The 22,713-nt window shown below is 43.3% G+C and overlaps 1 protein-coding gene across 2 annotated transcripts; it reads left to right on the top strand.

Moving 5' to 3' along the window:
* Nucleotides 1-1,957: 1,957 nt before the first annotated feature.
* Nucleotides 1,958-21,291, top strand: ttbk2a (tau tubulin kinase 2a). Of its 2 annotated transcripts, XM_028566717.1 has the most exons (16): nt 1,958-2,222; nt 8,305-8,466; nt 10,933-11,080; nt 12,481-12,554; nt 13,598-13,738; nt 14,161-14,265; nt 14,540-14,605; nt 14,762-14,854; nt 14,968-15,093; nt 15,339-15,496; nt 15,641-15,848; nt 15,966-16,183; nt 16,268-16,823; nt 17,705-18,043; nt 18,843-19,852; nt 20,570-21,291. In XM_028566717.1, the coding sequence occupies exons 2-16, from the start codon at nt 8,398-8,400 to the stop codon at nt 21,015-21,017; spliced, it is 3,759 nt and encodes a 1,252-aa protein (XP_028422518.1). In that variant the 5' UTR covers nt 1,958-2,222; nt 8,305-8,397; the 3' UTR covers nt 21,018-21,291. The 2 variants fall into 2 exon arrangements, with proteins under 2 accessions (XP_028422518.1, XP_028422519.1); XM_028566718.1 differs by lacking the exon at nt 17,705-18,043.
* The last annotated feature ends 1,422 nt before the right edge of the window (nt 21,292-22,713 follow it).

Below are 22,713 nucleotides of genomic sequence, written 5' to 3'. Positions count from 1 at the left end.
ATTACATTTAGCAGACGCTTTTATCCAAAGCGACTTACAATTGGTATATATCAGAGGTCGCACGACTCTGGAGCAACTATGGGTTAAGTGTCTTGCTCAAGGACACATTGGTTGATGTAACAAAATGGGAATCAAACCCAGATCTCCCACACCAAAGGTAGCCTATGTGTCATATCCACTGCGCCATCACCACCTACTGTTGACTTGATTTTAATCTATGCAAACTCAATCCAGCACCTTACTATAATAATACACAATATTACCTTTCTGCACTAATGTTCAGTCAATGTATTACAGTAGTGTGGCCCTATTATTGTGCAATGTATTTCAATTAATATTATTATTAGCAATATGGAGATGCATCACACAATTTATATGCACCATGTATCTGAAACAAACTCCCAAAGAACTTGGCATATCAATACATATCCAAGCATGCTGTATACACTGTACACACTGTCATATTAACCTATGTGGTATCTGGCCCTGTAAGTTTAAAATCTGTATAAAGCTCAAATATGCTGAGAATTCATGAACACTGTATTAGTGATGTAAGTTTAATGATTTTGCTCTCAGCAGAGTGATGGGTTGAAGAGGATGTCCTATTTGATTCTGTAATTAGGTGACTGAGTGAGATCAATGATTTTATGAGTAGTGTTGGAGACTAAAGAGACTCTGACCTCAAAGGGACTCAGACCTTTACTTGCCAACTCACAACTGTTTACTTTATCTAACATGTTACCTAAACGTACCCCTTATAAACCATGTTCTTGCTGCAGCAAGAAGAGTGCATATTGGCTTTGTCTCTCCGGGTTCTGCAGGACCCATCATTGATGCTGGAAACTTGATGTAATAAAACCTTTATGATCAAGTACAGTGTCAGGCAGATTTCTTCTTCATACAGCATCACAGCATCGCTACTCAAAACACAACACCTACATCATGTATATAAAGCAACCTGTTTCATTAATCATTCCATATTTATTCCAGCACCCTTTGCACACTCTGCACCTTTGCACTAATGTCGTACTGTTTACAAATGTCATTGTGTTGTTGTTTTTAATATATAGATACTTTTTTTTTATATACGTATTATATGTATATATGTAGTCAAATGTTTATGTTTACCTTGTCCAGCTTTGTTGTCCTTGTTTTTTAGCTGTAGGCTATGTCTGTTTCAGTGTAAGTACATTGAGAGCAACAAAAAAAACTTACTTGTATGTGACACATAGCCAACTTAACAATAAAGCTGATTCTGATTATAGAGGTCTGCTCCAAAAACAAATCAGCATTATTAGGAAATTGAGTCTTACAATGTGTCTGTCAGACACTGCTTTTTATCAAATGGAAGATATATTAATTAATGTCATTAATGTCAATGTCATGTCAATTTATTGGTGCTAATGAGATTTTTAGGCTACTGCATCCAAGTTGAAACAGTTTGAACACCCATAGTTAAAATAGGCTATGCATTTGTCATTTAAAAATTTTAAAATTGACTGAGGAATAGAAAATTTACACTGCAAAGTGGGGGATTGTTTTTTTTAATCGCTGTGTGAATGGATGTATTAACTATAACCATCAGTTACATACGTCATCTTTGATTTAATGTCGCCTCCCAGTGGTATTTGCGAAAAGTTTTTTCCTCAGTGGCCGTGTTCCAAACATGTATCCTCAAACACAACAGAGATTACTTGTTTGTTTTTAGATTTTTTAGCTTAATTTGATATCTAAAACATTAGGGATTTTTGTTGCACGACGTGTATAGAGTATAATACTCGACAAAATGTGAAAACTGTAAAAAAATAAAACGCTGATCTGTGATTGTGTACGGCGCGCGTGTCGACTGTTACCGCGAACGAGCTTTTAAAGACCCCGGTGCGCGCGCCCGAGCTTGTTGCGAGGGGCGATCGAATCGGGGCCGCGCGCGCAGGAAGGTTGATGATCATCACAGAGACTCGTCACGTCACGGTTCCGCAGCGACCCGATAGAGATGCTGAGGTGACAGGCAGAAGGAGAAAAGGGACGACCACACTCAGACATATTTCACCCTTCGCTCGTTTATTTCTAACCACCGCCGCCACCTTTTTTTTCTTCCATGGGCGGTTTGCTCGCTATGGGATTCCGCTCATTGTCGTTCCCGCCGCCTCCAAACGTAGAGGATTTTTTGTAACCACACCCGGCTCTTCTTTGGATCAAGGATTGGCAGCAAAAGACCCGAGGTAAGAGGATTCAGAAATCAAGAGGCCGTGCTATGCTTCTCCCTCTTCGGTTTCGACCCTTTTCTACCACCCCTTTACACCCAAAATCGTTGTCGCGCGCCGCCGCTGCATGCGTTGAGTTTGTTATTCTGCATGTTGTCAGAGTTTACAGTATAACCTCCCACACGCCATGCAAGATGAGGTTGCGTGGCCTGTGTGGACGGCCAATGTGCGTGGACGCGCCTGAGTAATCTGCTGTGGCAACCAACTCGCTATGCAACAGCTCTCCACAGCAAAGCCAGCCAGGCAGGGAGTCAGTCAGTCAGTCAGTCAGTCAGTCAGTCCACTGCGGGGAGGTTGGTTGGTTTGATTTCTGGAGACCAGTATGACAGCTGGCTTGACAAATGTGTTGGGACATTGCTGCAGCTTGCTACCTGTCACATCCCATTAAAAACAACGTACCAGAGGTTTGTGTTTTGGCTTTTGTTTTGCACAAATTGCTCTTAAAATGAAGGATTTGAGGCACTGCTCATTAAAGCAATAACCCAAACTGAGTAGGTCTACTGCTCTTTAGGTGAGTGCATTCTTGATGGCTTCAGTGGAGCCATTATGCCATATAAACACACACACTCATCCTTCACTGTTTCTTCAGACTGGATCAGTTGCATCCATGCTGTGATTGAGTGTGGAGCCCCCCACGCTGGCTCCTCTCCAGGGCTTGTCCTGCACAGAGTTGACCAGACACTTATTTCATCCAGCAGCAGCTCGACAGGTCTCCCTGTCTTGCTATACTGAGCCAGGCCACACTCCTATTAGACAGAAAATTAAGCAGATGTTTTTGTTTTTGGTCAAGTTATTCTCACTCCAGTCATGTATGTTGCACATGTAGATTCCTGCTTTTTTTTTGTCAGTATTTACCAACAAAACATATCCACAATTCAGTTGGGTGGGATCACTCACTGGCATGTCATGATTCTTTATGAAGCCGTAAAAAACTTGCAGCTTTCGTAGCACACCAAAAGGACAGAGGCGAGACAAGCTGCAGTCAGCAAATGAAAATGGCACTGCACCATCGTCTCAGTGGAGATGCGGGGGTCAGGAAGTGTGATTCATGATGAGACGGGAGCTGGTTGTCACAAATTGGTTTAATTTTTGGTCCAAAGTCTCCTCCTGGGCTTTTTTTTTTTAATTCATTGATGGTGGTTTGTATGGAGGAAGAGGAGGAAGAGCAGAGCCATATGAGGTGTGAGATTAGTCACAGCGGGAGGCAGCCTGCCTTGTGAGCATAAGCGTGTGTGCTTATGCAATGTGTGTACGAACATGTCTTAGAGTGATGTGTGTTGGCGAAGTGGCTTGTTATATGCAGTCTAAGGGGCTGAATGGCATGTAGTGTCCCTGTGTTCCCTGCAACCCAGTATCTTTTCTGCTTCTCTGACACACCTGGGTTGTTTTTGAGGGATTCAAAAAAAGGTACAAGATGGCTTAGACATCTCCAGACTCTTCACCTAAAAGTATACAGTAAGTTAGGTTGTAAAGGTTATGTTAGGTAGCAGAGAACTACCAAGACATCCATCCTTTCTTCTAGGCCTATATCTTCCACGCCTCTGTCAGAAGCTTCTGATTTTCTCACATTCACGCTCTAAGCTGTAAAGGTTAAATGTCAGCCATCTCTGCCAAATTACATCCCACTGTGATTATAAAGAAAGAAATGTCTCACGCACGATAGTTGTGATGTGATAGAACAAGTGATTCTCTCTATGAAAGAAGGAAAACACTAGAAGGTGGGGTGACCTTGCAGTCCTGACACTAGACTCGCAGCAGAGGTTATTTAATCAGTGTTTACGGCGAGTCTCTCTCATCCCTCTGTGGTTCAGAGGGTTTTGTACAGCATGTTTCTTCTATGGTATATTTATGGCGGGCTCCAGGTGTTTGCCTGGTCACCGATTGGCATTAATATCAAGAATTCCACTGGTGTTTTAAAGGTCCCATGGCATGAAAATTTCACTTTATGAGGTTTTTTAACATTAATATGCATTCCCCAGCCTGCCAATGGTCCCCCAGTGGCTAGAAATGGCGATAGGTGTAAACCGAGCCCTGGGTATCCTGCTCTGCCTTTGAGAAAATGAAAGCTCAGATGGGCCGATCTGGAATCTTCTCCTTATGAGGTCATAAGGAGCAAGGTTACCTCCCCTTTCTCTGCTTTGCCCGCCCAGAGAATTTGGCCCACCCATGAGAGAGAGACATCATGGCTTTCAAACGAGCAAAGTGGCAGTTGGTCAAGGTCACACCCCACCCTCCACCTTGCCCCCCCCCTCTCCTCCTTAATAGCTACAGACACAGAAATGGCACATACTAAGGAAAGCTCATTGTGGGACTGTAATGGCACCAAGGCTGAATTTCGTGAAAGAGACTTCAGATACAGTATTAGGGGACCACTAAGGTCTATAAAAGCATCCAAAGAGCATCATGTCATGGGACCTTTAACAAGACACCTCTCACTTGGTTTCTGTGTGTATAAAAATATTTGCAGATGCTACACATGAGGAGAATATACAGGGTTTTATGTTGCCAGAAAGTAGGGCTGCTCGCTCTTAGTCGATTAGTCGACTAATCGGTCGTTTTGGTCTTAGTCAACTTAGATTTCTTCAGTCGATTAGTCATGTTTTATGCTTTTTTTCATGCTGAATGACTCATTTCCAAGAAACGTACAAGCACATCTCTGGTAAACACAAGAATTAAAGTGGTGTTTTTGCATGACTCTTTGCGGAGAAACTCAGATTTACAGATCTGTTGATTAAATCAACTAATCGATTAGTCGATACTTTGGCCACTTTGGCCAGTATGGCTTTAAAGAGAGGCATTTGCACAAAACATGGCCCAAAAGCTTAATTCAATACAACTCCTGTTCCCTTTTGTTTCCTCTGACGATGTCTCTCGGTCGCTCCACCACTTGGTCTGGTCCAGAGGGAAATGTCTCAACAACTGCTTGATGGATTGCCCTGACATTTGGTACACCCCCACGTTCCCCATAGGATGACATGTAATAACTTTGGTGACCCCTGACCTTGTATCAAATGCCATCAGGTCATAATTGTACTTTGGTTTATTTGCCAAAATACCTACAAAACTAATGATAATCCCCCTCAGCCTCACCTTTACTTTCTGTTTCAGAATCAAAATCAGAAAAGGATTTATTGCCAAGCAAGTAACAGTTGGAAGGAATTTGCCTTGGTGGTTGGTACATACATGAACATATTAAACATTAATATGAAATAAACAATAAATACAGAAACAAATATATACAAACTAGCTGTTTAACACAAGAAAGAGGCCGAATGGTTTAGTGCGGGATGTGCAAAAATGTTTAGGGATGTGAAAAACGTTGCAAACCAGCAAATGATAGCATACTAACACGCTAAACAGTGTCCATGCCTCCATGGTAAACAAACATTACCTGCTAAACATCAGCATGTTAGCATTATTTTGTGCATGCTGACGTTAGCATTTAGCCCAAAGCAGCCTTGTGCCTAAAGTAGACTAACAGAAACAATAGTATGGCTGTAGACTATCAGTATTGCTCTTTTTTTAAGCACACAATCTTCATAAGATTCGAAAGGAAAATACCATTTGTGTGCTATTTTTCTGTGGATTGCTCTTAATGGTTAAAAAAAAAAGGCTCACTGTTCTCAAGGTCTCCTCTTAAACTCCCTAGAAAAAAATTAATTCAATTATAGTGCATTTTTTTAATCTTAATAAAGTTGCACTAAGCGGGGGATATTTTATTATCCATGGAAATATAGATTATAGAGTGTGTGTTTTACATTTATAGTATATCAAAATGTTATCATAATCTTGATCAGTGTTCATAGTAATTCACATTAGTCCAGACATTATGATAGGCAATGGTAATACATATTAACTTCATACTAATAGAATACAGTTCAAAAGCTATTAGAATAATGTGTCTTAAGAAGAGATTTATTAACCTGAGACCTGACATCCATCAACCCTGGGTCACATTTCATGCTTGTCATTTCAATGCTATCTAAGTCTAATCACGCTTTGCCCTCTTCCATCTTCCAACCTCATCCTGGTGCATGATGGGATTGATTGCCTCCTTGATGTGAGTATCATGCCCCGTAACCAAATAGTGTTTTGAAGGCTCGTTGCATAACAGTAGACGCCTGCACGCAGTGTGCAGAATGATGAATTTAAATGAGGTTAGCTTTTTGCGAGTGTTTGAAGCCAGACTGAAGGAAGTCACCAGCGTGTGCTCTCCTGAGGAAAGCTTCTCCATAGATGTTGTATAATACAGGAGTGTATACACAGCTTTATCCAGGGGAAACTCCATTTAATTTTTGCTGTACAGACAGTTTGATTGTGCAACATGGCAATACATCATGTATTCAGAAATCTGATAAGTCACCCTTCATAAAGGCTTTGCAAGTTGTCTCTGATGGTTTTATTATGAACAATTTACTAATGTTTTGTAAATTAGTTATAAGCCATAAATAAGCTCAACTTTTAGGTGTCCAGGAAGCAAAGAAACCCTCCAGCAGGAGAGTTGTGTTTTAAGCTCTTTAATTTATTCACATGTTGGAAAAACCTGCAAGTTATGGTATTTACAATTTATCAACGTGTATAACTGCAGACTTGGTCGCTTCTTAGAGGATTGGAAGAACCCAATTTGGCAACCCAAACATTGCTTATAGTAAGTAAGTAATTTATATTTATAAATTTATAAAGCACCTTTTAAAACCAAGGTTACAAGGTACTGTACTGGTCAACGTTTATTAAAAATAGAAAGTTATAAAAGCGGGAGATAACAATATAAAAACAAAGTAATGCTAATAATAAAATAAAAGGCAAACAAAAGTTAAACACTTAAACAATAAAAACCATCCAGAAAGGCACAACACACATTACAGGAAAAAGTGCATACTAAGCAGATGTGTTTTTAACAGCTTCTTAAAACCATCGACTGACTCTGCATTTTTTATAACTAGGGAAAGACTATTCCCGAGGGTGGGAGTGGTCCCCTTTGGTTTTAGGCCTAGACATCGAGACAACCAGAAGACCTGGGTCAGCAGATCTCAGTGATCTCACCCTGGTTAGGGGACAAAATAATTCAGAAATATAAAGTGGGGCTAATAACTATATATAACTGATTTATAAACTGTAAGTAAATTATTCATAAACCATTAATAATTAAAAAAGCTCAGTAAGCCAACTTATAAACCTTTATACGGGGGCATTAGCATAACTGACTAATTTGCATCTGTGAATTTGGGGTTTCACAATCTGAAAAAAAAATCAAAAATCTGCTGGTACAGTGTAACCTCACTTCAAATAATTATATTATGATGAATTTGAGTTATTGAGATACACATTTTTATAACCTTAAATTGGGAATACAAGTACAACTCTATCAAAAACTCAACAAAATGCTATCTGAAGCATATTAATACAACTTTATACAGTTCAATATGATGAACATCAATGTATTTATACAAAACATATGCTGCTGTATGTGTGATGGATAAGATATTGTTTTAATTCAAAATAATGCTTTCTTTTTACCATGATGCAAACTGTGTCTGCCCTATTATGCAACCAGAGCTAATGCAAAATTAGGCAGATTAAACCGTCTCATTATATCTGACAAGTAGTTTCTTTATAAGACCTGCTTCTTGGCTGTCATACACGGAAGATTAATGGCTGGGAAAATGATACTAAGATGAAGCCTTTTTGTAATTTAAGATGCAGGACTTTTGTCTGCGAGTTGGTGGGGCGAGTTTGTCTAGAAAGACAGCTGCTGGCAGCAGGTGTGGCAGCTGCAGGGATGGCCGAGGATCAGAAAGCTCCAGCCATTAAGCCAGGCATTTAACTTTGTCTCTCAACTGGGGAGACTTTTAAACCTTCACATATAGTTCAACCAGTCTTTTTTCATATTCAACTCTATGAAACATCCTTGTTAAACACCCAAGAACATTATCTCAAAATGATGAAGTTATCAGTTTACTGCAGATTAGCCTAAATAACCAGAATTCAACTCATTTATTCCTCAGTTTCTGACAGTTGTGTGCCTCTTGGGCTTCCATAGGGTTCTCCATCAAGACCCAAATGCCCGTCCCAGTCTGAGGCCTGCTGGTCGAGGGGGAAGCAGTGAGGACAGCGTCCCTGGTCCGCAGACGGGATGAGCGGGGGAGTGGAGCAAGTTGACATCCTAAGCGTGCTGTCCCTGGTCAAGGAACGATGGAAAGTGGTAAGTGACGTGCTATTCAGAAACAATAGGCAGTGTGTTTGTCCAGCCCCATCACTGCCTGTCCCTGGCTCACCCTCTGACCCACCAACAACAACTGCTTGTTCATCAAAGAAAGCTTTCCGCTGCCTGTGAGTCTTGCTTTCCTTTTAAAGTATCTCACCTGTGGCTCGGACAGTTTGGGGTTGTGTATCTCTCTGACCAGGTAGGGCTGCAGTATGGGAGATCCAAAAATAGACTGTAAAGCTATTTGTGGCAGTGCAGTGTGCTATAGGCAGCAGCAGCAGTGCTCCCTGAGGGCTCATGTCTCTCACTGCTGTGCCAGCCTGGGTGCCATGTGAGGCTGTTATTCCTTACTGGCAGCCTGGCACCACTTCCTGTCTTCTACGGAGCGGAGTTACATAAGAATGCTGCAGCTTATCCCACGATTTTAGTTCCTAGTGCGACACAAGTGTGTGTGTGTGTGTGTGTGTGTGTGTGTGTGTGTGTGTGTGTGTGTGTGTGTGTGTGTGTGTGTGTGTGTGTGTGTGTGTGTGTGTGTGTGTGTGTGTGTGTGTGTGTGTGTGTGTGGGACAGTGAAAGACACGTGGGAGAAGTGAAAGCTCTACTAGTACTGAGAGGTGAGAGGGAAACGATAAGACTGTTGGGGGCAATTTGAAAGAATGAAATAAAGAAGAGAGCATTGGGAAATTCATCACATACTTCTTGGTGTCATATTTATTGAAAAAAGTCTGCAACCATTTTGCCCTGCTTTAGGCCTTTATCACTGCAAATGCTATCAGCACCAGGTACACAAATTATTCACAAGTGAGCTAATTACCTAGTCCCATTTATTCCTGTCAGATCTGCGAATTTTCTTTTGTACTTTCTCTTTTGTGACAGTAAAGTGAATATTTTGGGGTTTCGGACTATTAGTGGAACAAAACACGCGATGTGAATAGGTCACCTTGTGATGAGCATCTTTCACCATATTTCTGGCATTTTACAAACCAAACGATGCGTTGAGAATATAATTGTCAAAGTTAATCTGTAATGAAAATAATCGTTTGTTGCAGCCCAACCAACCAAAAAAGGTAGTTTCATTAATAAATACTGATGTCACCGTTGAATATAGTCAAAACAAAAACAGTACCGTAGAGAACAATATTTCACACTGCTCCCTACCAGGATATTCTAAACCTCAGAAAATACAAATTACTTCACATACAGCTTCCTACATTACCCATGCCCATTCTATTACACCAGTCTGTATTAATCTCTCTCATTGTTTCCTAAAAGTGCAATCTGGAGATTCTCATTTAAACTATCTGGATAAACATTACCGAAGTAATTTTGCAGTGGCCTCTTTTAACATTTCAATATTTGCTGCATTCCCAATGAGAAACTGCAAGAATATTTCTAGATTTCACACGTGCACAAACTCTTCACCCTTTAGAGGTAGGTCTGCCTAAATTATAACAAAAGGACTAGGTTTGACATGCAGTGCACCAAAAAAGACTCAACCAATTTCATTTTTTTCGTTGCCTGAATTGTACTGCTTTACAGAGCACTTCTGATTTTCTCTGCTATTTTTGATTTTTTGATCATTGTAATGAATTTGGACATAATGATTTTAAGGGTTTATTACACTGATGGACTACCTGCTTTGAAGGTTGGCCACACTATATTTTTAAGGTTTTCAATTGAATAGTCGCCTGTGTATTTTACTCGGATCACAACAGGCAGTTCTTTTTGAAAATGATTGACCACAATATCTGAAGTCCAAGTCTAATCTATCAGTACACACTGTATATTACAATTCTACATAGTGGGTACATACAGTAGTTTATAATGCAGCACTATAAGTTGTATATAAATATAATATTTTTGGTTTATTATAACTACAAACGATACAAAAAACCTTGAAATAAGTGTGGATGGTTAAAAATAAAGTTAGTTTTAAAGTGCATGCATACATAATCACATAGGGTATCATACATAGGTATTGCACAGTGCCTAAATGAATGCCATGGTGACAGTGTTGTCATCAAAGGAGACCATCTGATTTCATATTGATAATGCTATCTAACCTCATTGAAACCTCAATGGGGGAGCTAAGTAAGGACAGTTTCAAGCCTTTACATGACAAGCCTTCTCTCCTGCTGAAGTTTTTCCAATAGTTTTTATAAATGTAATGTTTTATGGGCACCTGGGTGGCTCACCTGGTGGAGCACGGCCCATGTGCAGAGGCTCAGTCCTTGACGCAGTGGCCACAGGTTCGGTTCCGACCTGCGGTCCTTTGCGGCATGTCATTCCCCCTCTCTCTCCCCTTTTTATGTCTAAGCTGGCCTATCCAATAAAGGCCTAAAATGCCCAACATTTTTTTTTAATGTTTTATAAACTCACTGTCCATGCACAGACTGTAAATCTGTTTATTTATTATTTTTTTCATATGAAGTTCTTAGGCAATATTTCATTGTCTTCCTCTAGGTGAAGAAGATTGGGGGTGGCGGGTTTGGGGAGATCTACGAGGCGGTGGACCTGCTGACGCGGGTCAGCGTGGCGCTGAAGGTGGAGTCTGCCCAGCAGCCCAAACAGGTGCTCAAGATGGAGGTCGCCGTGCTCAAAAAGCTCCAGGGTGAGTCGAAATGGATTCAGTGGATTTGGTTACATTTCTGGAATTGATCGATCCTCCCTGGCACCGTGTGACCTAATGAAAACAGGACACTGGCCGTATCATTCTTGTCAACAAAAAAAGCAAATGCTTAAGAGAAGTGAAACATTGTCTGTCAATAATTTCTCCTGGATTGATAAAACAAATGTAAAAGAAGCAGAGCAATCCAGGAAACGTCATGTAGGGATAGCCTTTGTGCATCGATTAGCATAGTATAAAAAATCTACCTCTCTGAGACCAGATATAGATCATCCGACTCATCTGAAAACACAATTTGTCCCAGGGTTCAGCTTAGTTTGCTTCAGTCTCTGCAGTGCCAGACACACTGTCTTTCAGCAGATAAATCATTCCACATTTGACCTATCGCGTTTTAATTGTGGTTTACGTGTTGAGAGTTTGAATGTAGAAGTTACACATGACAGAAACCACAGCGACCGAGTACTAGCGCCAGAGGAAGTATATGTTTGTGTGCCTGGACACTCCCAACGTCTCACAGCAGAGACACGGGATCAACACAAGAAAGCTCCTTCAGGGGGGGTTTTACTCCTCGCTGTCTTTTTTTTTAACCTTGTCTTTTTCCTTCACCTCTCCCTTCCTGCCTTTTGACCACTACGGATTTTTTTTTTCTCTCTCTCTCTCCCCTCTGAGAGGAAAATCAATGGGCTGAGATCATGTTTGCTGTCTAATAGCTGCGGCCTCAGGCATCATGGGTTTGATGCTTCCTCAGGGAACCAGCACGTAACTTGAGACGGGCTGAACTCCAGCCCCTACCCACCCCCCCCCCAAACATTGCCGACCCGCCCAGCTGTAAAGAGTAAACATTGTCCCACATCCCACGGTCTTATAAAAAGACTAATGGCTCACATCAAGATAATAATACCTTCTTTTGTTTTTGATTTGGATCCTTATTTTGATTTATTTTATAAGGATCAGGTGAATCTTAAAAGTAGTGTTTTTAACATGGCGGTTTTGTTAGTAACTCTTTCTTTCTGAAGGGTTTGGGGTGTGGCTGCAGTTTTAGCTGCCAATGCAGCAATGTCCTTTTGAGACCGGTCCAGAGCACACGCACATCTGCTCACACGCACACGTGTGTTCAAACACTCGAGGCAGTTCATGCACATGTGTACACCTGGTGTTACGTTCTATAGCCTGTAAATCAGCAGGGTAGTCATACAGGGACGCTGGTGATGGGTAGGCAGTGAGCTGTAGAGAGGCAAGGGCAGGGAAATATGAACGTGCACATCATCATGATTCACACAGCAGCCCGCCGCATCTTACCATCAAATGATGCAGCCGGCGTCAGGTGACCTCATCTTCTCCTCCGAAAGTATCCTGAAACTCGCTTCTCCTCCTTTATTTCTTAGGTAAAGACCACGTATGTCGCTTTGTGGGATGTGGCCGCAACGACCGCTTTAACTACGTGGTGATGGAGCTTCAGGTTGGTCTAAATGCAGAGGACTTAATGCCTCATAATAAGCACTCACTTATAACAGATTTTTTTTTCGAGCCCAGTGTGACACATCAAACTAATAAATTATTGGCAACACATTTGATAAATTATGAATTGTTTAGGTCATTTGGTAAGAACAAATGCCAAACGTTTGCTGGTTCCAGTTTCTAAAATTAGGATTGGGTTGTGAGTCAAGGAATGACGCCCATAAGCAATTCCCGCCCCCATCTGGACATACCAATAAGGAAGCTGCTTTTTTCCATACTTATAAGGTTCGGTTCTGGGAACTCCTCAAGCCAATTATACAAGTCAAAAAATTAGCAATTTAAAAACACTACTGAAAAATTGTAACTGGCATTTCTCACAATTTTCAGATCATTTTCAGACATCTCAGTGTGGGCACAAATAAACCAATACCTTATCTGAGCTTTAAATGTTTTGAAAGTGTGATGTGGTTTTGATTGATACAAGCATACCCACAGGAATGGTACGTTTTCGTGTACAGCACCGTAGGCACATATACAAAAGACAGAAGAAATAAACACAAATAAATAAATAAAATAAAAAAGCAAAGGAAAATTAAATGAGAAATCCCTCTCTTGTCTTTAAAGCACATAGGCAATGGTACACGAATAGAGAATGCAAAGCAGTGGCGCTATAGATCATACATCACTTAAAATGATTTCTTCATCCTGTAGTGACCTTACTTTAGTAATATAATTAACAATGGGCCCCCAAACGGACTTGAATTTTCCCGCTGACCCCCTTGAGCTGTATTTAATTTTCTCCAGAGATAGTACATTATGAGGTATTTGAGTCATGAAGAAAAGCTTTGGAGGAAAATGGTGACTTCCACTCCAACAATAGCCTTTTACATGCTAATAAGGATGCAAAGGCAATACCATCTCTTATTTTCCTCCCCAATATGCGATGGCCTGGTAATACTCCAAAAAAAGGCAGTTTCTGCACATGGAATCAATCTAAAAGGAGGATTTATCAGACTAACTCATCTGGTACGTGTGCTCTCTCAGGGTCGTAACCTGGCTGACCTGAGGAGGAGTATGACCCGGGGAACCTTCAGCATCAGCACCACCCTGCGTCTGGGACGGCAGATCCTGGAGGCCATAGAGAGCATCCACTCTGTCGGCTTCCTGCATCGTGACATCAAACCGGTGAGTCACAGTTAGCAGGGTGAAGCAGCGGACATTTTCTGCCTGGCTCTCATTTCATTATCTAGCTTCTACATATTCCCGACAGATGAGAATATTTTTTATTTCTGCTGTCTGGGTAGTGTTTGTGACACTGTGCATTTTTGTTTTATAACTGGCTGCTAGTGTTGTTGCTGATTCAGTATATTGTTGCACTTGCAGTAAGCTGGCTCACTGTGTGTGTTGGCTAAACGTCCAAAATGTAGCTGAATGTAAACATCTTCTGTCATCTGAGCTGCTGTATTTAATTATATTCTTCCATAGGGACGCATTTATTTCCGCCAGGGCTACACGAATATAAATATACATTATTACATAAATATTGCATTTACACATAAGTGATTTCATTCTTCTTTTAACCATTGCCTCCTGTTTTTCTGCTTCAGTCCAATTTCGCGATGGGCCGCTTCCCAAGTACCTGTCGAACCTGCTACATGCTGGACTTTGGTTTAGCTCGTCAGTTCACCAACTCTTGCCAGGAGGTCCGACCTGTAAGAGCCCTCCTTTGTTACTGAGTATATACTGAGCTTCAAGCTACACTTATCATTATTGATGAATAATAGCCTAGTTTTTTTTGTTGGTGTAATATGATGTGAGATTTCAAAATTGTTCTGCTTGTTGAGCTGTTCGCAACTGGAACAGATTGATGGAGGTTAGATGAACGATTGGTGAAAATTCTTTTCATTTTTTGTGTGTTATTTGTAGCTGAACGTCTTTAATTAAAATAAATTTATATCAGCTTTTGTTTCTGTATTTGTTCTTCAGCCCCGTCCAGTGGCAGGGTTCAGGGGAACAGTCCGCTATGCATCTGTCAATGCACACAAGAATAAGGTCAGTATCCATCTTCCCTGTTCTGCAGCTTATGTGCTGTCCCACGTGTGTTCATTCATGCGCTTTACACAACTTTCTCTTTTTTGTCATGAGTGGTCAATGATCAAATATACAGTAACTGATAAAGATGAACTCAACCCTGGTGTAATCCTGCAGGAGATGGGTCGTCACGATGATCTGTGGTCTCTTTTCTACATGCTGGTGGAGTTTCTGGTCGGTCAATTGCCGTGGAGGAAGATCAAGGACAAAGTAAGTACAACCAGTAATCGCTGTCCTTCACGGAACCTAAACAGCCCTGTCCAGGTAGCTGTAAGTAATGAGATGTGACAGGTGTGTGTGTGTGTGTGTTTGTTCACTCCCAGGAACATGTGGGGAAGCTGAAGGATACTTACGACCATCGTCTGATGCTCAAACACCTGCCGGCAGAGTTTGGTGTGTTCTTGGAACACATCTCCAGCCTCGACTACTTCACTAAGCCTGACTACCAGGTGACACATGGCTCTAATTTGGATTTACAGTGTTAAAGAGTGTTTTCTGATTACATAGAAGTGCAGCATGTTTCAGCAAGTGATGATATAGTTTGACATTTCAGTAAAGTGTGCAGTGCATGATCTAGAAGTCCACATGTGTTATCTGCCTGTTGTTCGAAACCCTTTTTTTGTGGATTCCTGTGGAATCTCACTGAACAAAAACTCCCAAAAAAGGTTAATAACGTATTTTCGTGTCGTTACAGCTGCTGATGTCAGTGTTTGACAACAGCATGAAGACCTACAATGTTGTGGAGAATGACCCTTATGACTGGGAGCGGACCGGCACTGATGGCACTTTGACAATCAGTGCCAGTGCAACAACACCGCAACACCACACCCGCCTCACTCCGGCACACATGGGGTACGTTAAAGACTTTTAGTAGAATGAAATGTAGGTGTTATTTGTATTAAATACTGTAGATAACTATGATTGACAATATCACACTTGCCTCTGTCTTTTATAGCCTCTAACATGAAATAATGTTTGTACCCTGTGTTGCCCCAGTATGGCGAATGCCTCCCTGATCCCTGGCGACCTGCTGAGGGAAAACACAGACGAGGTTCTGCAGGACGAGCAGCTCAGCGACGTGGAGAACAACCCCGCTCCGGAGCGCCTGCCGGGCTCTCCCCTCCACCCGCACCGCAACCAGGAGGCTGATGTCTGGGAGGAGCTGGACCGCAATCGTAACCGCATCAGGACGGCAGTCTGGAAGGTAGACTATGATAAAACACCTCAAGCGCTCTCAGAGAATTGATACCTCAATTCAATTCCACCTGTCTTTTCTTTTAGTCGGTAATCAGTCACTAACAAAACTGACTGCTTTCCGTAGGCGGAGGAGGAACACAGCAACAACCAGGGCAACCACGGCCACCAGAGCCCCTATGCTGGGCCAAGCCTGGGTTCTCCAGTCAAACTGCACTCTGAGGTGGTGGCTTCAGACCGTGATGCCCCCCTACTGAGGAAGCTACGCAACATTCACAGTTTTGAGCTGGAGAGGAGGCTTGGCCTAGAGTCCAAGCCCAGTCCAGAGTGCTTTCTGGAGGCCAGGTATGTTAACATCATTTATTTCCTAAATTTTCCTGAGGATAGAGCAGAGAGTAGATTGTTTGCAACTGTCTTGTGTCTGTACAGCTCAGGGAAGCAGCAGCAGCTTAGCACCCAGCACCAGGAGAAGGAGGCTGACAGGGCTGCAATCATCCCAGTCACTCAGGGTCCAGCTGTACCTGGCGGGGAGCGTCCTGACAGGATCTGGCACTATGATGAGGAGTTCTTGTCTGGTGGTGGTTCTCCCAAGCCAGCATCCTGTGGATCTCTGGAGCAGGGAGAGGGGGCAGCCAGCTGCAGGGGCTTTGTGGCCCTCAATCTGAGCTCTGGGAGGCAGGACATTGATTCAAGGGAGTGGGTGATGGTGGATCCGCCCAGTGGCTCTCCAGGAGCCAAGGCTACCACCAGCCCCTCGGAGGAGGATGAAGAGCCAGAGGTGCTCCAGCCAGGGGATCAGTCTCCTGGATGGGAAAAGGGCAATCCAAGCCCTCACTCTGGCAAAGCTCAACAAGAAAGCATGGCTTCCTCCAAGGGAAGTGCAAAAGTGGACAAGTTGGAGCTTAGCGTGGGCCCTGGAGGGGCTCTGCCCCCCGTCACTCCAACCAGCCCAGCGGAAGCTCTGGCTGAGGGAGTACTCACTCAGGTAAGCCATTTTCATTTGAAGGCCATCTCACAACATGGCATACATGATACTGACTGTAGTCAGCATTTTACAAAGTTAAAAAGCTGTACAGAGTCAGAGTTCTAGCTTTAGAACGTCAATGCTAATACCATACAACAGTCAGAGTTCCACCAGCTGCATCTTGCTGTAGTTTGAAGCTAAATGTTACTGCTTTATGTTTTCTCGCTTATTCGCTTGTGTTTATTTGTTAGAATAAAAAGATATTTGTGTAACAAATGCAGAGCTTTTTTTTATCAGATCACAGCATGGGGAGGGGGAAGAGAGCTTATGGCTTTGAAATACATTTTGATTTGCGTAAGATATGCATCATTTTATCTTATTTGCAGACATTTGCAATGTGTTTGGTTGGTTTTATTTACTTCATAAATGAAATTCTTAATATGCTTCGGTTTGCTTAGTTTAAATAAATCTACTTTGTTTTGCTTAGTTTAAATTACTTTTTTGCTCTTTTACTTTTTATAACTTTCAACCAGCCCACCGAAATCCTGCTCAATCTACAAGTTCAACATAAACCACAATTTGTCTTTTGCACTACAAGAGGAATAACTGTCCCCTGATTCTCTCTTACCACCAGAACAACTGCCTCCAAGTAAATAATGTACACGGCCTTCCCAAAATCGCCCTACCTAGCCTTTGTATTCCTTCCCTAGCCTAAGATCATCCACTTATTTTTAAAATCCTTTCGTTGCTTTACCCGTTCAAAACAACTCGTCATCGTGCTCCCCACCTGCTTGTCCTACCTCACAGCACTTCCACCATACCTCCTCCATCTTCTCACTTCCTCACTAGTCTCACAACCCATCCTCTCTCTACCTCCCACTTCTCTCCTTCCCCTCTCTTAGCTCCCCACCTCTCCTCCGTCCCTGCCTGAGGAGGTGGTAATCCGGACATCCAGCCCCATCCCTCTGCGCTCTCCCAGCCCTCACACACTCCTGACCACCTTGTCGGACCCGTTGCACCTGCGCCAGCCGCCGGGCATGAGGCGCAGCCTGTCGGCCGACCAGCATCAGCAGGAGCGCCCCTCCTCATCCTCCTCCTGCCACGCCTCCTTACCGCTGCCACCAAACCCTGCCCCCGGCACCCGCTCACCCAGTCGCAGGAAACTGCCGGCCATCCCGGCTGGTGCTGCAAACGCCAAGTTTCCCTCTGTCATACGCATCACTCGTGCCCAGCTCCAGCAGGTGATGAGCCCATCACAATCTCGTAAAAAAAAAAAAAAAAAAACTCCGTTGAGCTTCCTCTATTTCAGTAGCAATACACCGGCTGGCTGTCAACGTTTTTTGTTTTTTCTGTTCTTTCTTTTTTGTTTTTGTTTAAGTTGCTTATTTTTTTGGGCTTCTTTGTTCAGTTGGCTTGCTCATTGTGTTGTTGTCAGGCAGCTCTCTCCAGAAACCATGGGGCATTGTGCAGGCCAGACAGAGCATGGGTCAGATGTGTCTGGACATGTGTCATTGATCTGAATAGGGGTGTGTGTTTGTCTGATTGTGGCATGTGTGTTTGGAATGTCGAGTCATGACTTCAGGTTGCATGGTCTCTTTTGTTTCAGATCGTCTTTGTCCTCTCTATCTTTCTCTTTCTCTCTCTCTCCCTGTATTTGTTCCTCACCCTCTCTTCGCTGAAGCCCCCTGCGAAGTTGCGTGAACGTTTCCTGTCCTACTTGCTGGTTTAGTACTCACAGCTTGACTGACACTGCCATAGCACTTGTGTGTTTCGGTCTGATAATGGTAGCTATGGTACTGCATGCTGTTGCCAAACTAATCACCATTTATTACCCCATATTATAAAATTCTTCTCTTCTCACACATCTGCATCAGGCTCTTGCTACAGAACTACAGCACAACTCGACATGTTGTAGTCTATCAGCAACATGCCTTTGACAATTGGAATGTTTTTCCCATTTTTAGTATGGTTGATTTTTTTAAATAACACCTGTGTGTCTTTCTCCTTCCTCCCATGTCTCCACCTCCCCCTCCACTCCAGTTGACAGCTCAGCGTCCCTCTGGGCTGTCCTCCCAGTTAGGATCGGACAGTGCTCCACAGTGCCTCCTGCTGGAGAGGCGTGGTGAAGCTGAAGCTGAGTCTCAGCAGGTCCAGGAGCACACAGAGGACATCAGCTCCCCCCAGGACAATGTGCCCACCCATCCAGGGACACCCACAGACCCCCTGGCTGAGATGCTGGTCAATGGAGACATCCACATCAAAGCTCAAAGCCCTGCGCCAAACCGCGTGTCTTCCCCACGCTCGCCCCGTTCTCCACACACGCCTCCTTGGCGCTCGCCTTCCTCCCCATGCTCTCCTGGCTCTCCACGCTCTCCTGGCTCTCCACGCTCTCCACGCTCTCCTCGCAGCCCTGTGTTTGCCAATGGCCACCTCTCCCCTCCTGTTTACAGCCAAAGGGATTTAACTAATGGAGCATTCCCCAAGCTGAAAGACCCTGAAAATGATTCTGGCCCGACTCCCTGTGCCACACAGCCTCAGCTGAGGGGGGAAGGGAGCAGAGCAGTAGACCACGCCCCAGATCAGACCAATGGACCAGCCTCCTCGTCCCCGGCTGCCCCTCGTAAGGACCCTAGCCGGAGGCAAAGTCGCATCCCAGTCCTGGAGCCCTCCAGCCTGCTGGAGCTCCCGCCTGCAGGGTCTGCTAAGGAGAAACTCCTGCAGAAGAAAGCTAACCACCAGGGCCCGGTCCCCTCTCCCACTGCCTCACCGTCCCTCTCTGATAGGCGTGGCCCCATGGTGGCCTCCCTTGCTAGGGACCCACTGTCCTCCACCTCTGACCGTTCTCAGGACGAGGACTCTCTTATGGGCTCCCGTTCTGACCGCCAGGGAGATGATGCTCCTTCCCTCTCCTCCTCATCCAGCCCTCTGTCCCGCAAGAGCAGGATCCCCCGTCCTGTTCATTCAGCTTCTTCCGCTGAGCAGCTGGCTGCCCAATTCCTGCCGCGCCCGCCCCCTGGAAAGCCACCTTGCCGCCCCACAGCGGAGGGCAGGTAATTTGTTGATCTGCTTCTTTTGCTTTTAATGGATCCAAATTTTAATAGTTAACCAAACCATTATTGTTCTCAAACATTTATGATGAAAAGCATGAAAGACCGCATTAACATGTGAAAAAAAATAAAAACCCATTACAACTTAATTCCCTTTGCTGATTGATTCTTGTGATTAAAGGAATCGTTGGATATTTTTTGCTTATTTATGCTTTTTTTTTTTGCAGATAGTGAAATAAAATCATTGATACCATTGTCATGTCTGTACGTTAAATATGATACAGCCAGCCAGAAGGTGATTAGCTTAGCTTAGCATAAAGACTGAAAGCAGGGGAAAACAGCAGACCTGGCTCTGTCCAAAGCTACAAATCCACCTACCAGCACCTCTACATTTTTATTAATTAACGCGTTGTCTTGTTTGTTTAATTTTGGTTGGGCGCAGTGACTTTCTGGAGTCATCCTGGCCACAAATTTGTTTCAGCATTTGTCCTTTTTACATTTCTGTTTGTGTACAGATTTTAAATTTAGTCAAATTTAGAGGCGCCTGCTTCCAGTCTTTATGCTAAGCTAAGCTAATGACTGGCTGGCTTAGCTTAGGAGAGTGATTCTGACCCTCTCATCCAAGTCTCAGTTTGATTTATCACTCTGTTTCCTGGTTTGCTTTGAAAAATATGACTTGGCTGTTATTCATAACCTGCTCTGCTTTTTGTACCCATTCAGGCTTAGGCGTTACCGCATCCGAGCTGGCAGCAACAGTGACTCAGACCTCTTGACATGCCTTGCTCAGCTAATGCATGGTTCCCGTGGCTCCCCCCTTCACCATCGCTCCGCAGCCCAGCACGGGGGCTCCAGGATGGGCATCTGCAGCCTGACAAGCTCTCCCCACCACCACCGCAGCTCCAGCGCCTCCCCGCGTAGCTCTTCCTCCCTGCAGCGCTCCGTCAGCTCCTCGCCCTCCCGCCACGAGCACCGTGGCGGTGGGGGAGGGGGTTGCCTAGGCCGCAGCCGCTCGCCTCCGAGCTTCTCTGGCTCGTCGCCTCCCCGCCGCTTTTACACTCACCACCAGGAGACGTGCTGCAGCCGCCAAGCTCGCACGGTCCCCTTCCACCTGTCCAGGGGGAAAAGCTGTAGCCGAGAGGGCAAGTGCTCCAGCAAGCTGAGCAGATAGTTGCCCACCAGGTTGCGCTGCAATAGCAGAGGATGGGAAGATTCTTATCATGAAAGGGTAGACCGCTGTCAGGATAAAAGCCTGAGTCTTCCTGTAAAAGTTTCTCTTTTTTCGCCGTCAGTCTGAAACTTGTCTCGCTGTTTCCCCCTGTTCTCTTCACTCCTTCGATTTGCACACAGGGTTTGACATTCATTTATGTGCCTAGCTTTAAAGGGGTACTCCAAAGATTTAGTATTGCATTTCCATAAAGTTGTTGGACTAAGAGACTTGAGATTTAAAAAAAAAAAAAAAAAAAAAAAAAAAAAAAAGTGATCGAAATCTATCTGGACTTTTAATCCTTTAAGCACGAAAAGTGCTGATTTCCACATTTCCCACAATGCAACTCAATAGCATAAGTGCCCACTTTTTTCAAACCCCTCCGGTTTGTAATGCAGGCTTTCTGTTAAAAAGTCGCTGAGTAAACTACAGTAAGTGTGTAAAATCGGTGGAGTGCCCCTTTAAGAGAACTTATTAGACAAGAGATGTTGACATGTCAGGGTCCTCATGTTATTTATATTATCATGTTGTAGAGCAAAATAGTTTAGCTGCAAAATAAAATGGTGATTTCCCAATGCAGGCAGTACTATAATATGTAAATCGATAGAGAGTTGGGCCAGTGGGCACATAAATAAATCATATTCCTGTTTATTCATCTTCATGCCATGCATCCTGCACCACAGTATAATAAAATGTATTTATCCCCAGTAATGATGCACTTGGATTATACTGATGGAATATCAGTAATGCTAACCACAATTTACGTAAATATTGGCCTGGGGTTGACTCAGTTATCTCCTCTGCATTCGGAGATTGCTGGCACGGTATACTATTTACCTTATGCTATATGTGAATGCATAAAGCCAGAATTTGTGTACAGTTGTATTTATTGAGATTTTTATTTTGATGCTTAGCGATGCTTACGACTTCTACCCTCTTCTGTGTGATAGTGGATGTATGGTTTTGTGTCACTCGTATTAGTTTTAACTGTTTAAATCGAAGGGATTACTCCAAAGTGACCCTTTAATACAATCAATCATGTCAAGTGCGTGCGGACACACACCTTTTTGTGCCTACTGTGTTGCTAAGAGGGAATCAAAATCTCACACTGATTACAGGTTAGAATTGTGGTAGTGGTAGTTGTTCAGTAGCAGTAGTACGCTTAAGCAACACAAGGTACGTTACTGATGAGTAATGTTCAGACACAGATGTTTGTCTCAGCGTGTGCCTTGGCACTTTGGGCAGCTTGAGGATTCGCTTTGTTTGTAATTAGACAAAAAAGGAGCCAAAAACCTGTGCCAGCCGTTAAAAGACGGCCCTTTTCACCAGTATTCTTTTAACAAAGAAAAGGTAGCAACACAAATGTTTGTAAATCAAACATAATTTGAGCAACAGTTTACTTAAGTAGCTATTATTTGTAATGGCAAAAAGGAAGTATTTCAAGTAAAAACCAGTCTTAGCTGTCCTGATATATCAGGTCAGTGTTTGAGATAAAAAAAATGTGAATTTTTAGACCTCAAAAACATTTTGTCAAATGCTATTAGAAATGGAGGCCATATGTACATATATTTCTCACACCAAAATGATGTTCCATGCTTCCATGTGCAAGGATGTTTTCTTTGTTCCTCCCGCGCCGGAGAACGTCTTTTATATAAAGACA

This window comes from Perca flavescens, chromosome 20, assembly GCF_004354835.1.
Source record: "Perca flavescens isolate YP-PL-M2 chromosome 20, PFLA_1.0, whole genome shotgun sequence".
NCBI lineage: Eukaryota > Metazoa > Chordata > Actinopteri > Perciformes > Percidae > Perca > Perca flavescens.
The sequence above is the reverse complement of the archived record's forward strand: the minus strand, read 5'-3'. Positions and strand labels throughout refer to the sequence as shown.

What these genes read in the sequence shown, in the direction of transcription:
- ttbk2a (XM_028566717.1), top strand. Translation starts at nt 8,398, where the DNA reads ATGAGCGGGGGAGTGGAGCAAGTTGACATCCTAAGCGTGCTGTCCCTG. An exon ending in TCAATGCACACAAGAATAAG is followed by an intron (nt 14,606 to 14,761) that starts GTCAGTATCCAT and finishes GTAATCCTGCAG; the next exon opens with GAGATGGGTCGTCACGATGA. An exon ending in GGAGGAAGATCAAGGACAAA is followed by an intron (nt 14,855 to 14,967) that starts GTAAGTACAACC and finishes GTTCACTCCCAG; the next exon opens with GAACATGTGGGGAAGCTGAA.